Source organism: Lemur catta, chromosome 11 (genome assembly GCF_020740605.2).
Source record: "Lemur catta isolate mLemCat1 chromosome 11, mLemCat1.pri, whole genome shotgun sequence".
In the NCBI taxonomy this organism is placed as follows: Eukaryota; Metazoa; Chordata; class Mammalia; order Primates; family Lemuridae; genus Lemur; species Lemur catta.
The window spans coordinates 20807523-20834570 of NC_059138.1; the positions used below are offsets into that span (position 1 = coordinate 20807523).

The window sequence follows — 27048 nt, forward strand, 5'->3', positions numbered from 1 at the left end:
TAACGAATGTAAACAGTTTTATTTAGAAACAGATAGGTATCTGTTTGCATTGCAGAATATAAAACCTGGTTTACACTCTATAAAAAATAACCAATATCCAAATTCAAGAGAGCTAGCATTCACAGAACACACAATATGGGTGTGTAGCTACTGTTCACCAGCCTCAGGCTTGATTTAAACAAACAAAAAAAACAACCCAAGGGGATCACTAGAGATTACATTACAATGCTTGCTGCTGAGTCCTCAGCATCTGGAAGTTGCCATCTTGGCAGATTAAGTTTTGCTAAGTGCTTGATTTTAACACAAAGCCTGGGCTCTCTGCACTAAGTGAGCTTGGAAGCTCTCTCACCACACAGTTCATGATGCGCCCTAACTAAGCCAGGGTTGGTGGCATTATTAATTATCTCTGGTTTTATTAACAATAAAAAATGGGGAATCCAGAGGACAAAGAATTTCCATCACTTTATATTGGGGTTAAACTTCAAAAGAGTCTATCTACTATCAAGAGCTCAATACAAAGGCTGGGGAGAAGTTACATGATACCTGGCTTTTTACTATACCAAGGAGCCCACCTCAACATGATTGTGGAAGACCAAAGGATACACCTAAGTTCAGATTATAATAATCACCCAGCACCACCTGAATGTATTACCCAGAAAGATACAGAAAATAATAAAGGTTATATACACATGTGTCTATCTTGGTAACCTGAGGGCTATAAACTTGGAATACCATAATTCCTCTCAAAAGAGATCCATCTGTAAGAAAGCGACCAAAAAGAACAGTGTTTGTGTTGCATAAAACATGGGTAAAGTGGAGGTGGGAACAGAAGGTGGTTTCTTCAGCTCTTTCTACAACATCCCTCTCTTTGACAAGGACTTGGCAACCTGTAAATCCATGATAAACCACCTTTTTTTTTTTTTTTTTTGGCAGCAGGGAGGTGGGGCATGAGGGGATGGGGTCAAAGGCAAGAAGGGAGAACAATGGTCCTCAAACCAAAGAGCCCCTCTGCAGGTCCTCTCATCTGACTGTGAGCTCAAGCTCTCCAGCGGACACAAAAAGAGGCCTGGTAGTAAGTGGTTTACATTCTGAGGTATGAGGATCCCTGGTAAATTCAGCAGCATTGTGGTTTTTGGAAACCAGCCCACAAGGTAAGAATACTGCAACCAAGCTTGTAACTAACACTGCTATTTAACTACTGTCCAAAAGAGAAAGGGAAGAAAAAAAATCCCCACTATATTGGGAGGTTCTAAGCTTTAATAAAAGGTGTCCAAATAATCTATTTTATCTTAGAGCTTCTTAAGAGAATTCCCATTCAGTGACCATTTCTCTCATTAAAGGCACTTTCAATGATGTGATGGGAAAGGAGTGAATTTTAATTGTAGTGAAACCAAGATTAAGTCCTTGGCACACCTGGGGAAGAGGAGCCGGATGGGGCACTTACAGTGATTTCAACAGGCAAATAATTATGTCGTGAGCATTTCAACAGATGCACACCCAGAAAAAAATATATGCCCTGAAAACACTTGTATTTTTCCTTTAGTTTTCCAGCTGTTTCTATCTATAGCTCTGTAAAGAGATCACATTCACTACTTGATTGATTTTCAAAACACTGGCCCTAACTCTTCCCACCACAGCTGTGCCTGATAAAATTAGCAAATGGCTAGTGGTGGTGGGGGGAATGAAATCAATTTGGGCCAAGCTTTCTTACAGCACAGGGATCAGTTGCCCAGATAACAGCGGGATCAGTTTGCTGGACCCGTGAGCAACTGAATGTAACATGTGGCCTCTCCCACTTGTGAAATATCAGACTTTTTGATAGGCAAGATTAAGTGTCATCTTTCTAAATATAAACTGTGGAATTGTGGAGTATACATTTTTTTCCTTTTCTCTCCTGAACAATTGTTATTGATCTCAGGCTTAAAAAATTAGTTAAGTAAGAATTATAAAAATTATATGATAAGGGTTGAGAAAGAGTAAAGGGCTAATGTTTGCCTACAGGTGTGAGTTGAGGACCTTGATCCTTCATATCATACTCCCAACCAGAGAACAAATACAAAAATAAACACACCATGTTATACATAATACAAAGTGTAAATCTTTAAACACAAGTGTACTAATTAGAGTTGTTCCTCAGAAGCACGGTTTCCCTCCAGTCCCTTGGAGAGGAGGACGAATGGGGACAGGATAGTTTTCATTACGCCTTTTCACGTTTTAAAAAGTCTGTAATAACAGTCTCAGTAGCGCAAACAATTTCATGTGAAACCAGAAGCTGTAAAAATAAATTACTTTTGAGGAAATGCGAGTTCCTCTGTCTGTAGCTCAGAACTCATCATGTCGTACTAGGGCCTCCCCAAAATCTGTGGCCTGGCTGCCAACAAATAAATCATACTTGTCAACAATCTCCTCCTTGGTAAGCTTGCCATCCTGAAATTAGAGAGATCAATGAATTGAAGCAGAATATACTTCTTATCACAAAATCAGAAACACTGCTAAAGAATAATAAGGGGTTAATCAGGATTTAAGATTCTAGTTCCTATTTAAATGTAAATTCAATCCTTATCTTCCCCCTCCCCCAATTTACAAAAGGGGAAGAAAATAGCAATTAATACATTTCTTTTACCAAGAAAGTTAAAAGTGGAAGAATGGAAATAATGTAACTCAACAACTCAATACCAGAGATACAGGTTTGTTTCCTGAGGAGAAAACTCTCCCTTTAGATCAAAATATGGGACATCTCTTAGCTATGGATGAGAGACGGTCAATAATAACTGGACAAATACTTCCAAACGGATCAGCCATCCTCTAACAGGAACAACAAATGCTGCCGATATCAAGCCTAGTCCACACATCCACTCTGCCCTATGCACCAGTGAGGTTTACAGACACAACCCCAAATGAAGGCTCAGCCACTCATCTCAAACACCATCTAGATTCCCCAAGGGATGACTACGTAAGTTTCCTTTTCTCACATATTTTAGGACACAGCACCTGGCTATTGAAGTGACTCCAAGCAAGAACTCAAAACAGATCAATGCTAAAAAGGCTCTAAGAAAAGAAACTGTATGTGAAACTGAGGATTGGCCTAGATAAAAGAATGTTCAGAGTACTAAAAATCCCCATCTTCAGATTGATTTTCAGCTTACTCTAAAGCACAGCATTCAAATCTCTACAAAAGGTGACAAAGCTTAGTGATATCACTTTTTTTTTTTTTGAGACAGGGTCTCACTCTATTGCTACAGCTAGAGTGCAGTGGCATCATCAGAGCTCACTGCAACCTCAAAATTCCTAGGCTCAAGCAATCCTTCCACCTCGACCTCCCAAAGTGCTACGATTACGGGTATGAGACACCGTGGCTGGCCAATAATACCATTCTTAATGAACAAAATGTCTCAGACAATTGATCAAGGACAATTTTAACAGACTCCAAAGAAGAGCTGATTTATAACCTACTGCAAAGGACCTAATTTTAAAGTGTATATTTGATTTTAGAAGGAAATAACCAGCTTTGAGAAGGCAGAATGAGCCTGTAATAGGTAAAAGAACAAAAGAAATAACAAATCAAAAAAATAGCAAAATTTCCTGAGGATCCAAAGATAACAGATTATGGATACTGGGCACAGGCTACATAAAGAAGCTCTTTTCTGAAGCCCAAGTTCCTCCCATGCTATAAGCACTAGGCAAAGGGATTTCTAAAATGAGATCAGGGCCAGGCACAGTGGCTCTTGCCTGTAATCCTAGAACTTTGAGAGGCAGAGGTGGGAGGATCGCCTGAGGCCAGGAGTACAAGACCAGCCCAGGCAACATATGAAGACCTTGTCTCTACAAAAAGTAAAAAAATTAGCCAGGCATGGTGGTGTGTGCCTGCACTCCTAGATACTTGGGAGGATCACTTGAGCCCAGGAGTTCAAGGTTACAGTAAGCTATAATCAAACCAGTGCACCCCAGCCTAAGCGACACAGCGAGATCCTGTCTCTAATCAACTGCCAAATATCGACCCTTAGCTGATTTAGACTAATTAAGGCCTTAAATGTTCTATGTGCTTTAATTAACATTTTAAAGACAATCCTCTAGAAACAGACTTCTATCAAGGCTAGACTGTTCAGGCCTGGACAGACTTACCTTGTTTTGGTCTGATTCATAGACCAAGTGCCTAGCTTCTGCCTCTGCATGATCATAGTCTGAGGGGAGGATCCAATCTTTGGTCTCTTCCTTATCCATCTTCCCATCACGGTTCTTGTCTCGAAACTCAACAAACTGCTCTCGCTCTGTCTTTACCCACTCTGGCTCATTGGCATTTCCATCATGGCTGTACATGTCACCTGGGTGCACAGACACACACACAAAAGAAGGGTTTGTCTTTTTCCAAAGATTGCCTCATGCTAATCTGGCCTAATCCTTCCTCATCCGTTTGGAACCTAATAACAGTTAAATGGTTATTTTAGGCCAGAGAGACCTTAGAAAGCAAGGTATTTTCCCAAGGCTTAATTACTGAACTTGCAACAAGAATATTTCCAGATGTTGACTTTGAGTGACATGAGAACAAAGGGAGTCCATACACCTAAAAAAAATGCACACATAGGCTAGGTGCAGTGGCTCACACCTGTAATCCCAGTACTCTGGGAGGGGGAGGTAGGAGGATTGCTTGAGGCCAGGAGTTTAAGACCAGCCTGGGCAACATAGCAAGACCCTGTCTCTAAAAAAAAAAAAAAAAAAAAAAAAATTTTTTTTTTTAATTAGCCAGGTGTGGTGGTGTGTGCCTGTAGTCCCAGCTGCTTGGGAGGCTGAGACAGGAGGATCGTTTGAGCACAGGACCTTAAGGCTGCTGAAAGCTATGATCATACCACTGCACTCAAGCCTGGTAACAGAGCAAAACCCTGTCTCAAAAACAAAACAAAACAAAACAAAACAAAAAAACCACCAGTGGGGTTTTTTATCCCACTGAAATAAGAGGTGAAAGCCAGCATCAAGAAAGATAAAGACTAGTTGTTTCCTACATTTCATTTCACCCCAAGTTAGCTAATTAAACTGGACCACTGGTTTTTAGAAAGGTACAGTTTTAAATTCTCAAGGAAGCCTGAAAAGTATGTGTTATAAGGCAAAGCTGTCCACCAACCAATTACTACATAAAGTGCGTTACACCAGTGGCCTTCAGTTGTGGTAACTATGCCCCTTGGGAAACAAGAACACTGTCAAGGAGTACATTGGGAAAGGCTGGTCACAAGAGAATCAAATTCCAGACCCTCAACTCCACATACAGTTTTTCCTAAAAATTTATTGTTTAAGAATGTATCCCTGGCCATCAAGCCTTCTTTCCTGTCTCACCTTTCACAATTGCCCTTTCCCACTTTATAAAAGAAAGGCATATTTTCACCCATCTTGGAACTTACTAGATTGTAAAAAGCCCCAAGATGACAAAAAAGGGACAATTAGAAATATTAGTGTTGGTTTCAAGGAATAGATGTCTGAAAAAAAATGAGTAACAAATTCTTTTGCATGTCAAGAGGTTTCCAATTCTTTGCTTTTTGAAAAACTGAAAGAGGACCCAATTGAATTTTAGCTAAGGGATCATTAAAAATAATTGATGACAGATCACATGATTTTTGGCATATCACTCAAAAGAAGTACCAAGAACTAAGTGTGGTTATAACAAATCTTTCATTCTCATCAATGTATTTATAAATTTATGTAAACAAGGTCTCCTAAGCACTTCCTTAAAAAAAAATGAAAACCAGGATTTGGTAAACCCTGTTTTACTCTGGTGATAAGTAATTGTCATCCATGGATAAAAAATTACTTGGAAAAAAAAGTATCAAAGAGATACATTTCTGTTTCATAATATAAACAAAATGTTTGCAATAAATGTTTTGTTCAATTGTGTATTAATAATTGTAATAGTAACTTAACCCAGAAGACTCTTTAAAAAACACTTAAGAGCCTTATCACAGAAAACAATTATTCTCGTATTTCAATTTACATACACAATGTTCTTGCAAATAAGAATGCCAAGGTGATTTAAGGCTTTCAAGATAAAATACTAATTATTGTCCATCTTGTGGCTGATTAGTATAAATATCCCCAAATACCTATAAAATTAAACAAAAAACAAATGCAATCAAGCAATGGTCACATTGTTGCAAACCAAACACTATGCTTTATTAAAATACAGTACTGAAGAACTACTTCCTTTTAAATTATTATGAAATGGAAAAATAATTAACATTTATTAAATGCTTACTATATTCTAGGCATAATGATAAGTATTCTACTTGTATTATCATTTTTGTTCTTATTATGAAAACTTTCAAACATATACCAAAGTAGAAATAGTCCAAAGAACTCTCATTTATCTGTCATGAAACCTAACCATTATCAAGCTTTTGTCTCACATGCTTCAGCTTTCCATTTTTTTCTTTTTATTTTCCATGAATGATTTAAGGCAAATCTCAGACATCACTTTACCTTTATATGTTTAAGAATGTATCTCTAAAAATTATGGGCATTTTCTTATACAGCTATAATGCCATTAACATATTTTACAAAATCAATTCCTTAGTATTATCTAATAGCCAGTCCAAATTTGAATTTCCTATCTTTTTAAAGTTGGTTTGTTCATATTATTCATATGAATGATGGTAGATAAGAAGTTGCTATGGCGTTTAAATTTTATAGATTTAGTTTAGGATTGAGGTATTTTAAAATGTCAGTATTATACTCTGGTTTCTCTTCAGATGGTATAAATCTTTCGCCTTTTTAAAATGTATTTATAACCAACAAATTATTCTTTACAATTGTTTAAACTTCTAACTAGGTATTTTAGATGCCAACTTCAAAACACATAAGGGAATACAGTTTGTCAAAATTTTTTAGGAGTTCTGTGAGTGAACAAGTCTGAAAACTCCTGAGTTGTACTACATATAAGTAAGTGTACCTGCATTGCATGGAAGGTTAGGAACACACCTACTGGAAGTTTAAATAGTTCCTAGCAGTTCTAACCAAAGGTAGTTATTTAGTTGGTGCTGTCATTTTCCTGAACTTGAGGGTTAAGGATAGAAGTACTCCCTCTGTCTTAAACTCAAGGCAGAAGTTCCTGAGTGTAGGATTTGCCCATTTTTTCCCCATGCTACACACAGCACTTTCAGAAAATGTAGTATTTGTATGGTCCACTGGGCCAGGGCCCTGCCCTCACTGTCCTGAGGGTCAAGGAGACCTGTTCACAGCACATAGATTGGAAAGTTCTAAATTAGAAAGGAAATTGACATATGCTTAAAAGATATAGTTTTTAAAGAAGCTAGACCATACAATATAATGTATTTTAAAGATAGATGAGTAAAGATTAAAAAACCAATACAATTTGAATTTCCATTTAAAAACGATTCAGTCTATTTGATGATATTAAGGAATTGTTAATTTTTTTGGTTGAGATTATCTTTTTAGAAATACATATGTATCTTAGAGATATATAACCAAATGTTTACAGATGAAATGAGATGATAATTGAGATTTACTTCAAAATAAGAAAGGAGACAAGGGCGTGTGGCTGAGAAACGACTGATTGTGGGTTGATGGTTATTGAGGCTGAGCACAAGTATGTGGGGATTCATTATGTGTAGGTTTACAATGCTCTCTAATAAATTTAAAAAATAAAAAGAATTAAACAGCATAACTCTGGGTGCTTCTTATTAATGCTACATTTAACAGCAAAGAACTTTTGTTGCTTTATGATTTCTTTCAACAGGGCAGGAACTGGCACATCCCTAGAAACAAAGTACTGTTTGGGAGAATTTGAGGTTTACAGAGCCCAGCACCCCAGCTGTAAAAGTGTGTGCTTTAGTCACTGACTTGCAAAAGAAAGCACGTGTGTGTGTGTGTGTGTGTCTCTCTCTCTCAATAGTTTTGGTAGTTTCAAAACATAATTCCTCTGTCCTTGAATCTACATGATGTGGAGGGAGACAGAAATATCTCCTTATTTGGCCTCAATGCTTAATAAGTGGTAGTACTTAACAGTTATAAAACTTTAATTCCTCTCCTCAGGAGGTTCAAATGAGTTCCCCGGTTTTAGAAATGGTGATCAAATGGCAAAAGCCAAGAACTGAAAAGATCAAATATTTCAAAGTAGAAAATCCCATTAATGTCAACCTGGGCTCAGTAAATGCACCCAAGCATTTATTCACTGTCCTGATGAACTTCATTAAAAAAAAAAAAAAATCCTATCTTCCATTGCTCTTCCCTCTTTCTCTAAAAAGCTCAAAGTATATCATTGAGCCTTAGAAGAAAAGAGTGGTAAATATTCAAGAGTAATTCAACTGGAATAACTCTAGAATATAAATAACAGGTTACGATTAAACTATGTAAAGGAGTGACTTGTTCGATGCAGTTTAATGACAGGTGATAGAGGTAGGGCTTAACTCTCTTTATGATTAACTTTATGATTAACTCTCCCTTTCAGGCTTTAAATAATTACTTCAGGTAACTATCAGGTCTAAAAACAAACTGGCTTTCTGAAATGCAAAACCAGTGGTGTACTAGAGTAAGTTACTATGGGTAAAAATAAGAAGGTGAAATATTAAATTACCTAATATCTTTCAAAATGGAATATTTGTAACAACAGTCCTAACACTGCCATCTCTTCTCCTTTACTCATTTGAATTTCCATCACGGTGAAACAATTTGCTCAACTATTTGGCAAGAGAGGCAGCTCTTTTTTAAAGCAATGAGAAAATCTTAAAATTATTCTGAGCATAATAAAACAGAGCTTTACTTGGGAGAAATTTGCTATGAAGGTGTAGCATCCAAAAAAGTTAGAAAAAAAAATTTAAACAGACAACTTAAAAAGCAGAATGGCAAAAAGGAGCAACTTATTAAAACAAACAAAAAACCAACCGAGTCAAAGAACCAGACAGAAAACAAGAACAGAACACAGATGGAACAGAACACCATCAATTCCAGAGGGATTCTGAGATGTACTCTATGTTGTCCAGTATGGTAGCCACTTGCCATATATATTTATTGAGCACTTGAAATGTGGCTGGTCTCAACTGGGATGTGCCATAAGTATTTTAAAAACTCAGTAATTTATATTGGTAAGTGGAAAGTATAGTATTTTACAGTACTGGTTAAGTAACATATTATTGAAATTAATTTGTTTCTTTTCACTTAATGTGGCTATTAGAATTAAAATTACATATGTGGCTCACATTTATATTTTGATTGGACAGTGCTGCTACAGATACTTTATCAAGACCCACTATTCATCACACTGATCTGGCTTAATGATCTGGTGAAAGTTTACCATGGGGCAAATTGTTTCTGTGAGTAAGTACATCTTCCAAAGCTTCTCAGCTCCTTTTAAGAAAAACACCAGAAACAGAGACTTACCAATATACTCTTCTAGATCAATGAAACCATCAGAATTCTTATCTATATCCTCCATTGTTTCCTAAACAGGAAAGAATAAGAAGAGACTATTAGTCTCTGAGTGAATTTGCCAGAAGGGTGTATGGTATTTGGTTTAGGGAAACATTTATCATTCATTTAAAAAAGTACACCCACACATACATGCATGTCTATATGGTGAAAACCATAGGAAATTGATGTTTTTCTAGCTGGAAAAATGGTAAAACATTAGCAATTTCTTATGCTTCAACCTAAAATAACTATGAGGATGAACACTGACATTGCTTAATGTTGAACTACCTGGTAGCCTTAGTCATGCTGAAGTAATACTGATAGGAGATGTGACCAGTGATTATGTCTATAGCTATAGATGGTCTATGTTATCAGTTAACTGCCTTCTGTGGAATTTTTCAGTCTCACTGTTATTACTACCCAGTGTATGACCACTGGTCACTGGGATATTTAAAAAAAAATAAGATTTCCCCCTATTCTAATAATATGAAGCTACTAATCAAATGGCAAAATACACTACCTGACGGAGAGTATTATTGTACTAAAAATTTTAGAAAGCCTAAGATACCTAAGAAAAATGACTTAATCAAGGTCACAGAAAAATCGTGACAGACCTGGACTCCGAATCTGACCAGTACTTGTATATCAAGTCATCTTCCAAAATATAGAGGAATGGCTACAGAGCAAAGATGGCATAGGCCACAAAAAGAGAAACTGTATTCCTGCTGGAATCCTGGATCCTACCCACCTGCACTACTATATCTTTCATGTAGTCATACTCTTCAGGGTGCAGGAAAGCTGTGAACTCCTCCTTTGTGGCAATGAGGTCTCCATCCTTGTCTGCCATTTTAAACCTCCGCTCATCTCTAACCATCATCTGTTTATAGTTAAATCCATCATCAGGGTCTGGGTCATCTAGAAAACAAAAATTTAGGTCAAATCTTAAAAGGCTTCCAGAAAACAGGAAAATGTGTGGGATGGGGAATCAATTTCCAATAAAAATAAACTAAGAAATGAAGAAATAATTCTTTTTTTTTTTTTGCCCAGAAAAAAGCTGTATGAAAGAAAGAATTCTTGATTACACAGGTAAAACTGAAGCAGTATGAAGACATTTAGTTTTGGGCTAAAGCTCCAGTAATCAGCCCTTAGAATCAGGTCCAAGTTCAGCGTAAATGTTTGCCGTTCAACATGGAACTCTGGCTTCTGCACTATGTAACTCAGTATTTAATGCTTCATTATTATTGGTGTTAAGGCTACTACAAGTCTTAAATTTCCTAGTTATATCTGGGAGGCAGTGGTGGCTCTAAAGCCTGTATTTGAACTCTACCATTTCCTAGCTGTGTAGCCTTTGGACAAGCAACTTAACTGTGCCTCAGTCTCTTCATCTGTAAAATGTATGTAATAATGGTACCTGCCTCATAGGATTATGCTGAGGTTTAAATGAGAAGATAAACCTAAAGTTCTTAGAACAATGCCTGGCACATAATTGGCTTGAAATGTCAGTTATTGCTATTTTTAATAAACATTAGGATCCTATAAAAAAGAAAGATACCAAAGTATCCCATATTAAGGACATGTGGATTCAAGCAACAGAGTATCACCACTTTGAAAGGTCACACTTTGGTTTTTCTCAGTCAATCGAGAAATATACCAGGAGTTACAGGTATTGTTCATCCTCCATTTAGGTAAAATTCTAGAAAATGCAAACTAAACTAGAATTACAGAAAGTAGATCAGTAGTTGTCTACAGACAGGGGCTTGTGGAGGGTGAGAAGGAACATGAGGAAATTTTGGAGGGGTGATGGATAATGGTGTTTATTATCTTGATTGTAGTGGTGGTTTCACTGGTGTATACATGTCAAAACTCATCAATCCTACACTTAATTAAGTACAGTTCATTATATGTCAATAACATCTTGAAAAAGCTGTTACAAAAAACAAACAAAAAAACAACAACTCTAATCCATTATATTACAACCAAATTGAATTTAGATGTACCCATCTGTTACAATGGTGAACTGCACAAGTAGCAGTTATCTAGTCTCTAAGAATCTATAAAAAAGAAATTTAGGTTGTTTGTTTTTTTGAGACAGGTCTTAATCTGTTGCCTGGGCTAGAGTGAAGTGGCATCATCATAGCTCACTGCAATCTCAAACCCCTGGGCTCAAGCAATCCTCCTTCCTCAGCCTTCCAAGTAGCTGGGACTAGAGGCGTGCACCACCATGCCCGGCTAATTTTTCCATTTTTTGTAGAGATGGGGTTTTGCTATTGCTCAGGCTGGTCTCCAACTTCTGGCCTCAAGCCATCTTCCTGCCTCAGCCTCCCAAAATGCTAGGATCACAGGTTTGAGCCACTGCACCTGGCTAAATTTTAGTTTCTTTTTTTTTTTGAGACACAGTCTCGCTCTGTTGCCTAGGCTAGAGTGAGTGCCGTGGCGTCAGCCTAGCTCACAGCAACCTCAAACTCCTGGGCTTAAGCGATCCTTCTGCCTCAGCCTCCCGAGTAGCTGGGACTACAGGCATGCGCCACCATGCCTGGCTGATTTTTTCTATATACATATATATATTTAGTTGGCCAGATAATTTCTTTCTATTTTTAGTAGAGATAGGGTCTCACTCTTGCTCAGGCTGGTCTGGAACTCCTGACCTCGAGCGATCCACCCGCCTTGGCCTCCCAGAGTGCTAGGATTACAGGCATGAGCCACCACACCCAGCCTAAATTTTAGTTTCTTTAAGCTGAAAAAACGTGCAGGAGTTAACGGCAGATAAGGAATAAAAAAATCTTTTCAATCTGAGTTGCTGTGTAAACAAATAAGATAATAGATGTGAGGCATTTTAAAAAGTAAAAGACATCATATTAAAGGTAAGAAATTATTGTTCCTGCAACATACTGATCAAATAAAAAAGATATGACACTAGCTTTACAAAAAGACCCACAGGTCCCTTTTAACAATAACGCTGTACTGCTGACCTTTGACACTGCAAGTCAGTCTTTCCATACTTTTTAAGTTAAGCTTAAACAAAACCAAAAACTATTGCTCTATTTGGAGAGTTGAGAAGCTTGAAGTTTCATTCTTTGTTGAGCATCAAAAATTCAGTAAGACAGCTTATTTAGTCATAAGAATTTGGGACCCTATATATGTATACTCAAAGCCGTAATAGGTTAGAGATGGAGAATTTAAGGAAAATATCACCTTTCTCAGATATAAGTCTGTCTCTTCTAAACAAATACAAAGTTTCACAACTATATATTGTAACAGCTACGTAACATAAATAGGAAAGATAACAGAAGACAACTTATATTTTAAGACTAGATTCTTAGCTAAGAGCTCTCCTCGGGGGTAAAACAGTGACTAGAATCAGGTAACCTAAAAGCAACATGCACATATATAATGATGGAAAAAGGAAGATACAAAACTTTATTTTTAATGACAAAACCTAAATGTCTTGCTTAGAGTACTGTACCTACCCTAAGCACCAGTTTTGGCCCTAGGTGGCTGGTACACAGCTTAGGGTAGGCTATGGATCTAGTTTGGCTATAAGCAGGGTGGATCTTAATATTTTGTATTTTACTTGTGGCAGAGACAGTGTTAACATTCTTCTTGTGGATAGTAGATTCATTGAGATAGATTTTAACTAAGCGCTACGAAGATTTATACCTGAACTCAAAACTGAACCTAGAACACACTCTCATAAAAACTCCTCTGCACTTCTGGAAGCCAACTCACTACCCCCTGAGCTCTCTTCACCCGCATGCCTCCAGGGAAAGATGCCTTATAAAGACATTGCTTCTCCAGCCAGTACTTCAGCTTATGTGTAGTCTCAGGCAGTAGAAATACCCATTATACTGAATCATCTGCCCTGTGAGGCAACAGAGCTCTCAACAGATTTTTATGCACATAATCACACACAGAGTTGAAGAATCATTCTGGGCAGCAAGTGAGTGCATACGTCTGAGCTCAGATTTATTAACACACTATTTTGTTTAGATTATCAATAGCCTACCCTTTGCTTTATATTTATAATTAATTCCAAATAAATCAGGAAGGTGTTGGGTCTCAGCCAGAGAGCAGGATGCCTCTCCATCTGTGCTGACTTTTTAATACATGTGTTCTTAATTGGGTGAAGGATATGTTTGGTTTCTGGCTAAGTGTCAAGCATTGAGAGAGATAGCCACTTTAGTCTTAGGAATGAGAATAGGCCTGACACAAAAATAAAAGTCTCTTCACCAGAAATGCATTCAGTCCTGTAATTAACACAGACAGCTGGCTATCCAGTGGGGAAACAGACCATTTTACACTCACTATTAGTCAGTGGTGGAGAATGCCTGCTTTAACCCAGAAATTTGCCCAATTTCCAGACTGAAAATGCCATTTATACATTCTTGTCTCAAATTGTAACCATGTACAATAGAGGAATCTTACTAACACCCTAGGTCATCAACTCAGTAAGATCACCACCTAGTATTCAGAAGCAGGCAAGTGTATTAAGTAAAAGAAAATTACAAACAGGTGGCCCAAGCATACAAGCTACCAAATCAACAGAAAGCAGTCAAAGTAACATTTATTTGCCTTGAAGCAATTGCAAAGCAGGCTGATAAACTCATGGGCCATAGAAAACAAATGGGAATTTTCATTTTTAAACTTCAGTGAGCAGACATACTGAAATAGTTAAATTTTATCAAGGAAAGGTATTTTATTTGGATTTTGTTTTATTAAGGAAAGACAGTAATTTTCCTCCTATTCTCGCCAGTTATAAAGAAATCTAAAATGGTTTGTATTTTAGGTCCAACACTTTAATGGGACCACGTCAAGAGGCATCTCAAAAGCCTCTTACTTTGCATTGTTGAAAAAATGCAGCCTTTTAAATCAATCTATTCCAAAAATTATCTCTATAAGGGATGACAGAAAGAAAAAATGGCAAAATACATTTGAAATTCTAAAGATATAGATGTCAGACTTCAGAAAACCAAAATTAAACAAATTAAAAAATACATAATATACAAATTTAAAATTAACAAAACAAGGGAAATCAGCTCAGCATTGACTATTTACGATAAGCACAATGTCTTCCTTTCCCTTACTTCATGACCCATTTGTTTCTTTGACTCAAGACCACGGTCCTGTCGGGCTGACATCTTGCCCCTTACCCAGGTAAGTGCCATAAGTCACGTTTCTGTACTCATCCCAGGAGATTAAGCCGTCTTGATTCATATCAAACTCCTGCCACTGGTTTTCAACATTGTCATATATGTGTTTCTTCTGGGCGTGCTTAATCCAGGATTTCAGCTCCCCCTCCGTCACAAACCCATCTTTATCCGTGTCTATTTTATCTACAATCATTCTACAAGACAAAACAGTTACGTTTCAAGGTGCCAGCTCCATAAGGCTTTTTCCCCCAGGTAGTAGGGACCTACCTAAAACGTAGCCGTAGGTGGCATTTTTATACTCCTCCCAGGAAACGAGGCCGTCCTCATTGAGGTCATGCCCCTTCCACTGTCGCTCTACATCCTCGTAAATCCAGCGCTTTTGTGCAAATTTAATCCAGTCTTTGAGCTCATCCACAGTGACAAACCCGTCCTTGTCGCCATCTATTTTACTTACAATCTTTCTGTAGAAAATGCAGAGAAATCCAGCAAGAGGTTAAAAGGACACAAAGCTCTGGACATAGCCAGGTGTGTGCTGTGACCACAGGTGTTGCCTAGGGCTAACACACAGAAATAAAAAATTACCTCTTAAAAACTGCCAGAGTGGCAACTGAAAATTTTTCTCCTAAGTGGTCCTTTACTGGTCTGTAGTGAGCCAGCTGAATAAGGAAAACACAGTCCATGGCTGGTGCCCTTGGATCTAAAAGCAAACCCAGCCTATCTCTTTAGAGGTAGTTATCAGTCTATGGTCAGAATTCGAGTGAATATCCATTCCTAGCCGGGTTCTCCACTCTTTGCATCAAAAAACATGTAAATTTTTATATGTTTATTGCTTTTAGAAGAGAATCACCATTTCTTGGTAAATAATCACAACTACTGACATGGTTTTCTAAAAATTCAAAATATTTAAATTACATTTTAAAAAATTTAGCTGCTTTTAAAAAAGTAACACTTGTTAGAATATAAAGATATCAATGATAGTTCTGGGGTCACTTATATCTCAAGGCAAGATTACTTAAAATAGTATGCTTATCTAAAAAATGGCTAGCAGATTTTACATACTATGTTGAATTGGATTTTTACACATAATCATGAAAACAGAGAATTCTGAGGAAATGATGTAAGAACCTATATATCAGATTATGAGAATGTTAATAAGCTGAGAGGGTTAGTGTGTAGATTATAAAGCAAAACAACATAAAGAATCAATACACTTCTCCCTTTATGAATGTCTTTCTTCCAGATCTGTCATCTTAATTTAAGGATTTAAAAATATGATACGAAAACTCCTGTTTAAAGATGCAATCACTTACACAGGGGCTAAGTCAACCTATACAAAAATCACACAAGCAAGCAGCCCAGTTTGGAATAGGAACTTTTAATAAACTTTCAACAGAAGTGAAATCTTCAAATAGTCCTGTTCTATTATTTGCAGGATTGAAAAAGACTATCACTTGATAGCAAATAATGTCTTTTCCCAGTTTGTGTTTACTTCATGAATACAACATCTGAAAGTATTTAGAATCAAAGAGCACTAGTGACACCATGAAAAGAGACCCATCTTGATACTGAGATAGTGTTAGCTATAACTATTACTTAAATCCTATAATTAACATTTTCTTTCAGAGAATGTGTAATCTTGTAGCTTTTGCTCTAAAATGTTAACAGAAAATGTAAAATAGTAATATGTTCTCTTAAATATCCTCCTCTACCTACATGGACATAAGGACAATATATATTTTTTTTTTTGAGACACAGTCTCACTCTGTTGCCCGGGTGAATGTGCCAGTGGCATCACCCTAGCTCACAGCAACCTCAAACTCCCGGGCTCAAGTGATCCTCCTGCCTCAGCCTCCTGAGTAGCTGGGACTATAGGTGTGGACTACCATGCCTGGTTAATTTTTTCTATTTTTAGTAGAGACAGGGTCTTGCTCTTGCTTAGGCTGGTCTCGAACTAGTGAACTCAAGCGATCCTCATGCCTTGGCCTCCCAGGATGCTAGGATTACAGGCATGAGCCACTGCGCCTGGCCAAGGACAAATTTTTTTGCTGCAGCTTTAACTCTGTAGAATTTTGACAACATTAATAGATTAAGTTATTCCAGTATTAAAAACTTCTGCATTATTTATAATGGGATCTAGTTTGTGCCCAGATGGTATTGGCCACCAATAGTGCCACTGCATGGTAAAGAAAAAAAGGGCAAGGTATCAGAACCCTTCCCATCCCCAAAAGATATTTTTAAACTATTATAAATAGCCTGAAAAGAAGGATTGCCCAGATTAAAAAAAGGGCATATGACTGTTCAAGACAGGCTTTTCTTAATGAAGTTAGCTGAACAGCATTCTATTCGCCAGAAATATCCAAAATGGTTTAATCTAGGGGTTGGCAAACTTTTTTTGAAAAGGGACAGATAGTAAATATTTTTGACTTTGTGAGACACATATGTTCTGTCGCAAATATATATATACGTACATAGATATACATAAGCAGATGTGTGTGTGTGTGTGTGTGTGTATAAAAATAGCCCTCTAAAAATGTAAAAGCCATACTCTTGGGCTTAAGTGATCCTCCTGCCTCAGTCTCTTGAGTAGCTGGGACTACAGGTGCATGCCACCAAGCCCAGCTAATTTTCTTTTTTTATTCCTTTGTAGAAATAGGGTCTCACTGTGTTGCTCAGGCTGGTCTCAACTTCCTGGCCTCAAGCGATCCTCCTGCCTTGGTCTCCCAAAGTGCTAGGATTACAGGTGTGAGCCACCATGTCTGGACAAAAGCCATTCTTATCTCACTGACTCTCCAGCCTGCAGGCAGCTGTAGTTGTGAAAGTACACTGGAAGTGGGCTCTAAACTATGATGTTTAAAAGAATGTGTAAATTTATGAAGCTAATGGTGTAGTATTCTCATAACACTGGAGAGCCCTATGGATACAGTTATTATGCCACTAAATAAGTATTTACTTTAGGACAGACACAATGCACTTAGCAGACCTCGTATTATATTTCCAGAGAGGTAACACATGCCTCTACATTTCAAGAGACACAAAGCAAACCCTCTGGTTTTTTAAGAATGTGGGTCAATAATTGGACTCCAGAAGGGTACACGATATTTCTGAAATTTCTAGCATGGAAAATTTTATATATGTTCGTATGTGTGCACTTTCTGAGGAAAAGTCCTTAGCTTTCATTAGACTCCCACAGGGTCTGGGCCTGTGATCCCCAAAATGGATAATAAGCTGCTCTGTTCATTTTTATAGCAAATAAATCAAGGATGAGAACTTTTTAACACTAAGAATCACCACTTCAAAACAAACAAACCTTCAGTTGAAGGACACAAATGAAAACTAAGTATATTTTTATGGAGGAGGGGATAATACACACATAAAAAATGTCCTATTTGTCAACATTCTTAATAAGAAAAAGAAACTGAAAATTGTATATTAAAATTGTTTTAAAATGCTTCCTGTCTTCTTTGAGATATTATTACTAAGGATTTCAAAAACAGTAGTGAATTTTTGCAATTGCAGGTATAAACAATGATTTATCCCTTAATAAGTACTTGCCTTATAAATAGATGGAAAAAAGGGGGAATCTGTTGTTCCCAACCTCTGGTGTACAGTCACCTACCAAAACAGTGTTGAGAAACGCCACAGTAAATAAACTAAAAAAGAAAAAAGTTCACCTGGAATTCTTGCTTTCAACAGATGGTACTGTATAAATTAGGGATATTTGTCACTATCTTCAACATTTAGGAGAAGAAAACAGTACTTAGTTCATTCATACGTTCCATAAAAAATAATTTTATCACTTTATTCTAATCAAATACAAAATCTGCTCATGTGTTGTACTTTTGATAATATTTACTGATGACAAAAAAGAATACTTTCTACTGAAACCTGCCAGCAGAGCTATTTCACTACCTGCAAGAGCAAGAACACCCTCATTAAAGTACCATGTACCCTAAATTATACCAGCCCTGAGGGCCCTTCATATATTTAAGAGTAATTCTGCACAGAAATACGTGCAGAGCAAAATATGGGTTGGACACTCACAGTATCAACAGGCTGAGAACACTCTCATGCATCTCTATTTTCAGCCTGGAATGTTAGTACAGTTATAAGATTAAAACAGAAAGTAAGGATGGTCTCTCAAAGTTAGAAAAGCAACCTAATAGAAGATGGACTTTTTGATGTGTGCTTTCTATGTCTACTTTCAAACATTTGGGCACAGTGCTCATTCTATATAGCAAAATCTTTTTATTACTGCTGTCAATGTTGAAGAATAAAATATTGTACTCTTCAGTCAGCAGATAACCCAATGAAAGAATAAATTAATTCTGAAGTACCTCCCAAAGCAAATCCTATAATAGTATTTTATAATCAAAGCCCTATCCATGATGGCAAAATATTTTTGGAAATTGCTATGTGTGGTGTGACTTTCTACACAAATCCCTTGAAAACAATTCAGAAAACTGCACCAATGGTGCTCCTTGAGAAAATTTTCATAAAACTAACCTGCATTTTCTTATAAAGTGAGGGTTTGGAAGAGCCAAAAAAGACATTCTCAGACCCCCAGTTAGAAATAATCAACTGGGATGCTACAAAATCAATTCTTTAGGTAAAAAGCTGCCTGATGAGAGAGCCATAGAACCTACGGCCCGGCTGTTACTGAAACTCACACTCTGACATTAAGACCATCACTTGTTACACTCTTTGATTTTAGATAAGGTTGGTTTGTTTGCTTTTTGGTTTTTAATTAAGCAAATACCTAAGAACAGAAACAAAGAGGGTGAATGACACCTTTGGAAATCATAAACTTTATAGAAAATAACCCAGGGGGCCAATTTGCAGTTTATTAGCCACTCAAACACTTGGCTTGGGCAATAATGAATAAACAGGTCATGAGTAGTTTTTAAAAATTAAAAGCAGCAAAGATGAGATGCACCCCATGTAATGTTCTTCTAGGATTAAGATGATGCAGTTCAACCTGGGTCCTATCATACTTGGTCCTTTTATGCAAAAATGATTTTGCTGTGTAGAATGAGGTACAAACTATTAATCAATGGAGAAATGTAGGAAAGCAGGTATTTAATTAAATTTTAGTGGTAGCAATTCCATGGTTAGCTTTCAGAAGATTTAGTTAAACATAACTTTGCTGGTGACTGAGCCAGAAAAGAAGAAAAGCATTCACTGATTTATAAAGAATGTCATTACCCTAACTAGACCCTTGAGAGCTGGCATCTTACCCAAGCCTTTCCTTGCTCTCTTCTGGTGTCAGCTGATCAAACGTCTTTGCTTCTTCAGCACCCAAGAAAGCATCATGGTCATAATCAAAACTCTGAGCATCATTGTGAACCTTGTCACTGAGCTGAGGCTCATGATGTACACGGTCCTTCTTTTCTGTGGGCTTGCTCAAGGCAAAGGCTGTGCACAGGGACAGGCACATAAGAAACTGTCGCAGGTCCATGATAATCAGATCTTAAAGAAAATGAAAAGCAATTAATTCAGGAGGCAGTATACTTAATAATTAAACAAGAAATCAAAAGCTCACATCCCAGTTAAATTATCAACTTGATATATTATCCCAAATATGATTACTTAATCCATAAAATAAATATGGTAGAATATCAGACTCTCCAATTATGGTGAGAAATTTTCACCAGTTCCCTTCATCTTATTGTAGGCTGATAAGAAATTTATAGTTAAAATGTCCACTTTATAATTGTCTCCCTTCGAAAGACACCGCAGAACTTTAATCCTTTTGCCCACGATCAAAAGCATTAAAACTAAAGGACCAAGATTGAAATCCTGACTCCAAATCCTTTACTTTTTGTACTACATCAGTGGTCTGGTCTTCAAACCTGGCTGGTTATTAGAATCATCTGGGAAACTTTAAGTTTGCCATATTTTTGTAGAATCTCTGAAGGTGAATCCAGACACCTGCAGCATTAAATGCTTCTCACACTATTCTAATGATCATCAGATTAGGAACCAATGAAATACTCAGCAGTTGCCTTGGTTGATAGCACCAAGTTTCCCATGTCCTGGATCTACTACCCTAAATCACCTTCAAAGACCAAACCATTCAAATGGTCATAGACAACAATTTCTTCATTCTTATGTAAAATTGTGTTTCCCAAACTTGTCTGGGCATAAAGAACCACCTGGAGTACTATTCAAAGTACAGATTCCCAGGCCCTATTCCAGATCTTTAAAATAGCTGCAGTTACAAGTGATTTTAATCAACAAGCACAAGGCTGGTACACTTTATTGAAAAATACGACCAAAACCAAAAAACCTGCAGAGAAGCTGCAGGATAGAAATCTGTTTAGTATACCCTACAGGTATCCCACAGTACTATCCACAGAGATTAAAATCTTAGAGAAAACTGTAAAATTAAAAATCAAGGCCGGGCGCGGTGGCTCACGCCTGTAATCCTAGCACTCTGGGAGGCCGAGGTGGGCGGATCGTTTGAGCTCAGGAGCTCGAGACCAGCCTGAGCAAGAGCGAGACCCTGTCTCTACTAAACATAGAAAGAAATTATACGGACAGCTAAAAATATATATAGAAAAATTAGCCAGGCATGGTGGTGCATGCCTGTAGTCCCAGCTACTCGGGAGGCTGAGGCAGGAGGATTGCCTGAGCCCAGAAGTCTGAGGTTGCTGTGAGCAAGGTTGACGCCACGGCACTCTAGCCTGGGCAACACAGTGAGACTCTGTCTCAAAAAAAAAAAAAAAAAGGATACTCAATGATAGTTTATAATGATTAAAAAATTAAAAAACTAAACCAGAGAATTAGTAAATTATATTAAATCTATATTATGGAAAAGTACACACGTTAAAAAGAATGAAGTGGATCTATCTGCAGTGAAACAGAACTCACCAAGACATATTAAATGAACAAAAAAAGCAAGCTGCAAAACAATGGCAAGATCTCATTTATGCAAAAACAAAGCAAAATTAAACGATCTCATCAGGTTGTTTATATGTGTGTAAAATATAACACATGCACAAAAATAGTATGGAAGGATAAACACTCATATGTAAACAGTGGTAACCTTTAGGTTCAAGGGAGAAGAGACGGGTAGGGCAGGGTGGTGAGGCTGCTGTGGAAGTGAACTTTAGTACCGTACTCTGCTGTGTTGTCTGATTTTTGTAAATGGCTTACTCTCAGGCGTATTAGCTTTTTGCGTATCTTACTTGTAAAACATTGCTCTAGGCAAATAACACTTTAGCTGACCTTCCAATAATTGAATGGATTGATCAAATCAGTTAAAGAGTAAAGAGAAAATTAGAGATTTAGTAGCTCTCTTAAATACAACATCAAAGTGAATACACCTTTATTTTAGGGCAAAATGACCTTCTATCTCAAACTACCAACAAATAATTCTTTAGATAAATAAAAATGTAGAAACAAGGAACAGGATTATATGTTGTTGATGTTTTGTGATGCATCCAAACAATATTTGTTAGAGGCTTAGAGAATCAAGTAAAATCAAGAGTCACTGTGACAAAAGACTTTCCTTGTGACTAAGAGAACTTTACATTTAGAAAAATTTTATAAATGATTATATTCTCAGATAAAATACAGCATAATACCCTAACAACTCTTGTAAATCCCAAATATTACAATATGAACAAATGCTTAAGCCCTATAACACTATCAGGGCCTGGAAAGGATACTGTGCAAAGCATTGAGACATGTAGCATAAAAACGTAACAGAGTGATTCATTTTGCGATTTAGGGGGAAAACTACATTTATGTTTGAGGCTTATTATCTTGATACAAGGAAACAAGAATTCCAAAGAGTAAAAGCCAGGTGATTTGGCTTTATCATTATCCATTCTCTTTCCTTCCCCATCTCAATTAAACTCAAACCCCATCCCTCGATGGCCATTTCCATTCTGTCAGTCAGTACTCCTCAGGTGTCCACAACCCCCAATCAGTCTTCCCAGACTGCTATTCCTTCAAGCTTGCTTTTCCCTTTCCTTCACCCACACAGTTGTCTACCCGGCTGCCTCACCATCTGCTGTTCCCCTGAAATCGGGCTTTCTATCTTACCACTGATGAAACTGCCTAAAAGAGTCATCAAGGACCATCAGCTGGACAAAGCCTAAGGTCCTACCTAGTCATCTTTACCTCTTTGCAGGGGATAATGAAAAATCTGCACTCTAAAAATAATTTCTACTTAACAAAAAGTACTTTGTCCCCACACACACCAACTCCTGGCTATTAGAAACTTTAACAAAAGGCTGCTTCTTTTATGAATATAGAAACTAAAAACAAAACAAAAAAACCACACCAAAAACTGTACTAGATTTATCTAAATTCATATATTACACAAAAATGTTCAAGTAGAAATAAAGGCTATCCCCCTAAGACAAAGGATATTTTAGGGGAGAGGATGTGAAAAGAAACAGTACAAAATAACTTTTCATACAAGATTTTTGAAGAACTACATTAGGGCAGTTCATTTCTGAAGCATCTTTCTCTTTTCAATCACAGGAGAGAAAGCTAATGACGCTTCTCATTTCCTTACCCCCTTCACCGAGCTACACATCAATGGATAACATATTTTTAAAAGTATGATATAAATTAAGGACTTAACTATGAGCTTTTACCACGTGATCTAGAAGGTAAACCAATGGTTGTGAAAAATGCATTTCCCATTTCTCATATGACCTATAATTTTCCCTCTCTCCCCCACCAAGAGTAACATCTAATATTTTTTCTTAAAAAAAAAAAAAAAAAAAAGATCTAGGCTGGGCACGATGGCTCACGCCTGTAATCCTAGTACTCTGGGAGGCCAAGGTGGGAGGATCGCTTGAGGTCAGGAATTTGAGATCAGCCCGAGCAAGAGGGAGACCCCCACCTCTACTAAAAATAGGAAAAGATTAGCCGGGGGCAGTGGTCCTTGCTACTCGGGAGGCTGAGGCAGGAGGATCGCTTGAGCCCCGGAGTTTGAGGTAGCCACGAGCTATGATGATGTCACTGCACTCCAGCTGGGGCGGCAGACTGAGAGACTGTCTCCAGGAAAAAAATAAAAGTCTAGACCTGCACTACACAGCAGCCACTAGCCACATGTGACTACTAAGAACTTCAAATGTGACTAGTGTGAATTAAGATTGGTGTAACTGTTATATTTTATATTGAAAAATAGTATTTTGTATGAGATTAAATACAATATATTAAAATTAATTTCACCTGTTCTAGATTTTCACGTGAAAATTATATTTTATTGGACAGCACCATGTTAGATACAGAAACCAAGGACTACAAAAACAAAAAAACAAGTAGCTATCATCCTTCTACGTAGTATGTCACCAATAATAGTCTTCTGCACAGTTATTTCCATGAATTGTTCCAGTAATTTATAAGGAGAAAAGATTAATGGTGTAAGCTTGATTTTAATAACAATGGTGAGTCTTAGGAGTCAGTTTATCTCATTCATGCAAAAATTTCCTTGAAAGCTCTAAATTCTTACCACCACTACTACCCTACCCCCAATTCCCACTTTTGGTAAAAATCCACTAGTCACAGGACACTTAAATTGTTTTAGGGAAATTCAGATGTCTGGATTAAATCCAACTTTTCAATAATGTTAACACTGAGTGATACCACAGTTATTCTGGTTGACCAAAAAGACCCATTGCTCAATGTTAATAAGTGGGAGAAATGGGTGTGGTGGTAAAATTCCAGTTCTCTGAGTTGGATGGATATTCAGCAGAAAAGGCATTTCTCCATAATGCAATAAAAGCAGGATCTCACAGCTTAAGTGTCTATTTCAGTTGGGGAATGGGGTGAAAAATCTGACAGCAATTTAAATACTAAGGCCCAGGCTATGAAATCTAGAAGTTAAAGTTATCTGGTTATCTACCTGATATTCCTCACTCATAGACTTTAGTACAAATACCATCAATGGATATTACATAAAAGTAATGTCATCCTTCATGCTTTGAGAAAAGTTATGATACCAACAAACCATTTATATTTAATGTTTCTCTACTGATGGAGCAAATTTACATTAGTTCATTAACATATTCTGAATAAATTATCTGTGTGATGGAGGAAATACGTTTACAAGACAGCTGAGTATATCCCAAATGCAAAATCTGGCTATAGAAGAAAAGCTCTGAGAAAAGGCTGAAACTATTACTTCATTAATTTTACAACCAAAGCAACCCAGTACAAACTTTACATTTTTTTGGCCAGAGAATCAAAAACTTTTTTGTAAAAAAAAAAAAAAAAAGTTCCAGAAATTCTGGGAGAAAAAAAGCTTCTTTTTGGTTGATGAAACTGTAATACACAATTTTCAGAGGAATGCTATGCAAAATGTAGGGATAAGAGCTTTGGTTTCTAGCTGTAATTTTGCCATGCACGTGTAACATTCATGAAGTCCTTGAGAATTTGGTATTATTTTAGCTCAATCTTCCTTCAGTGCCAAATGTCTATATATAATTTTAAGATCCTACATGAAAAGACCTATCTACTAGGATCACTCTAGCTGGAAGTGATCTGTACCTACTCCTCTAAACTTTTATAAAACTTGTACCACTCAATAATGATCATAGGTTACTTTAAGTTGTTATTCTTAGCTCCCCTACAGATTCTATATTTCTGGAAGAATGCCTACATCTTAGCCAATATAAATTATTATCTTTCTATAGTCCCTAATACACTATCTTACACTTTTTAGATACCAATACATTTTACTGGATTAATTGGTTGGTACATGGCAGCAATTTTGTGGTTCTTGTCTGCCCTGTGCCCGCCAATCCCCAATTCCCCTTACCGGATCTGGCTATCAGCCAGCAACAGGCAAAAGTGTTATTTCAGCTGTCTTAACTCTAATACATAAATTACAGCATCAACAACACCCATATTTAAGAGTTCATAGGGAGAGGATCTAGGCCCTTATGGCCTTGCAAGCATTTTCAATGGCTATCCCTGGCTACCTCTGTCCTTCCAACAAACCTGGCACATCCATGTTACAGAAAGTCTGTGTTAACACCAATGTACTGATCTCCTATGTTGGAGCAATGTATACTGGTGCTACCAATAAGTATCTCTTGATACATCACTGGATGAACAGAAGTGAACAATGATTATATTGAGAGTGCTGGTGACTTGGTTTCAAAGCTATACATTGAGTACCATCCACTCAGGCATACTCAGTATATTTTCGTGAGCTTGTGGTTCTCTTAGTTGTGATTCTCAAAAGAACCCCAATGGAAACCCCTGAATCACTGTAAAACCTCAGATTAGGCCTTCGCAAACTCATCCTCTTGACACAGAAAGACAATATATAAAGGTTATCTCTGGTCCCTCATTTGGGCTTTACTACATAAATTCTTCAGTGATGACTACTGTTTGGTATTTGGTTAACTAAATCTACTCAATGAGATCAAATATGCATTTGTCTTGTGTCAAGTTCCATTCTATGGCAAAGAATAATTTATCAGAGATTCTAAGGTTCTCTATCTCCAAGTTGAATAAGCTACTAGAATTACTATAAGTGACCTTATTCTCAATTCATTAATGTTGACTTTATGGCCCATGCCAGGAAATGAATGCAATTCAATTTTCAAAGACACTATTCTTGGACTTTATACAGTCATGAATTTAGGTCAAAGGTCCAAAAGTTTTAGCAAGAGACTCAGGGAGCTTTTGCCTTGGTGCAAAAGCAGCTTTCAAAACTGCAAGCCACTCTACTATACTCTTAATCACGGCAGCTGTTGGGATTTAAGTTTACTTCTGAACGCTGCATGCCAAAAATCAGAACTAGGATCTGGGGCTAGAAGCCACAAAACGAAGTCAAAAAACAATCCCCTAACAAAGCTTTTAAAACTACTTTCCGTCGCTGACTCAAATATGCAGCCAAGTATGGAAGCTCGAAACGTGCGGCTTTTAAAATTATAGATATCACGTAGTGTCTTCATTCGTTCTTTCCCCCCTTGTTTCTACATCCTTTAAGTTAGTGAACACGACTTTCTAGTCAGATGTACCGTACTGTCTGGATCTGGCCTTGGGGCGGGGCTGGCAGATACAAGAAGGCTGGTGAGTGGGAGGTGGCGGGGGCTGTTACAATAACACTACCTAACTGCCCTCTGACCTTCAGGAGGCAAAAAGTGACCGTTCAGTCCCACGGACTCTGAGTGGCGAGGCCCAGGGACGAAGCGCAAAACAGAACCCAACAGGACGCAAAGCCGGCAGCCAAAGGTAGACGGGACCCAACCCCCTTCCCAGAGCGCACAGGAAGGCGAGCGGCGGGCTCCATCCCTGGCTGCGCTCTGAGGGCCCTGGGATCTCGAGCAGGCTCAGGCCCGAGACCCCGGTGCCAGCAGAGACACGGGCCTCGATTGAGGGAGGCTCATGCCGCACCGAAAGCAACGCCCGAGGACAGAAAGAGAGCAAATAAGGATGAAGCGCCAGCAGGCGGGGACGGCCACTACTGTACTTACCTTTCCTCGTAGCCCCCACTGCCCAGCCTGCCGTGGCCGCCGTT

The 27048-nt window shown here is 37.7% G+C and overlaps 1 protein-coding gene across 2 annotated transcripts; it reads right to left on the reverse strand.

Moving 5' to 3' along the window:
* Positions 1 to 27048, reverse strand: CALU (calumenin). 2 transcript variants are annotated; one of them, XM_045564190.1, is made up of 7 exons: positions 27005 to 27048; positions 19790 to 20021; positions 14823 to 15016; positions 10157 to 10323; positions 9379 to 9439; positions 4123 to 4322; positions 1 to 2427 (listed from the first exon to the last, which is right to left on the reverse strand). In XM_045564190.1, exons 2-7 carry the CDS (start codon positions 20008 to 20010, stop codon positions 2323 to 2325), a joined length of 948 nt encoding a protein of 315 aa, XP_045420146.1. In that variant the 5' UTR covers positions 20011 to 20021; positions 27005 to 27048; the 3' UTR covers positions 1 to 2322. The 2 variants fall into 2 exon arrangements, with proteins under 2 accessions (XP_045420146.1, XP_045420147.1); XM_045564191.1 differs by lacking the exon at positions 14823 to 15016 and adding an exon at positions 14556 to 14749 and having other exon boundaries at positions 27005 to 27047.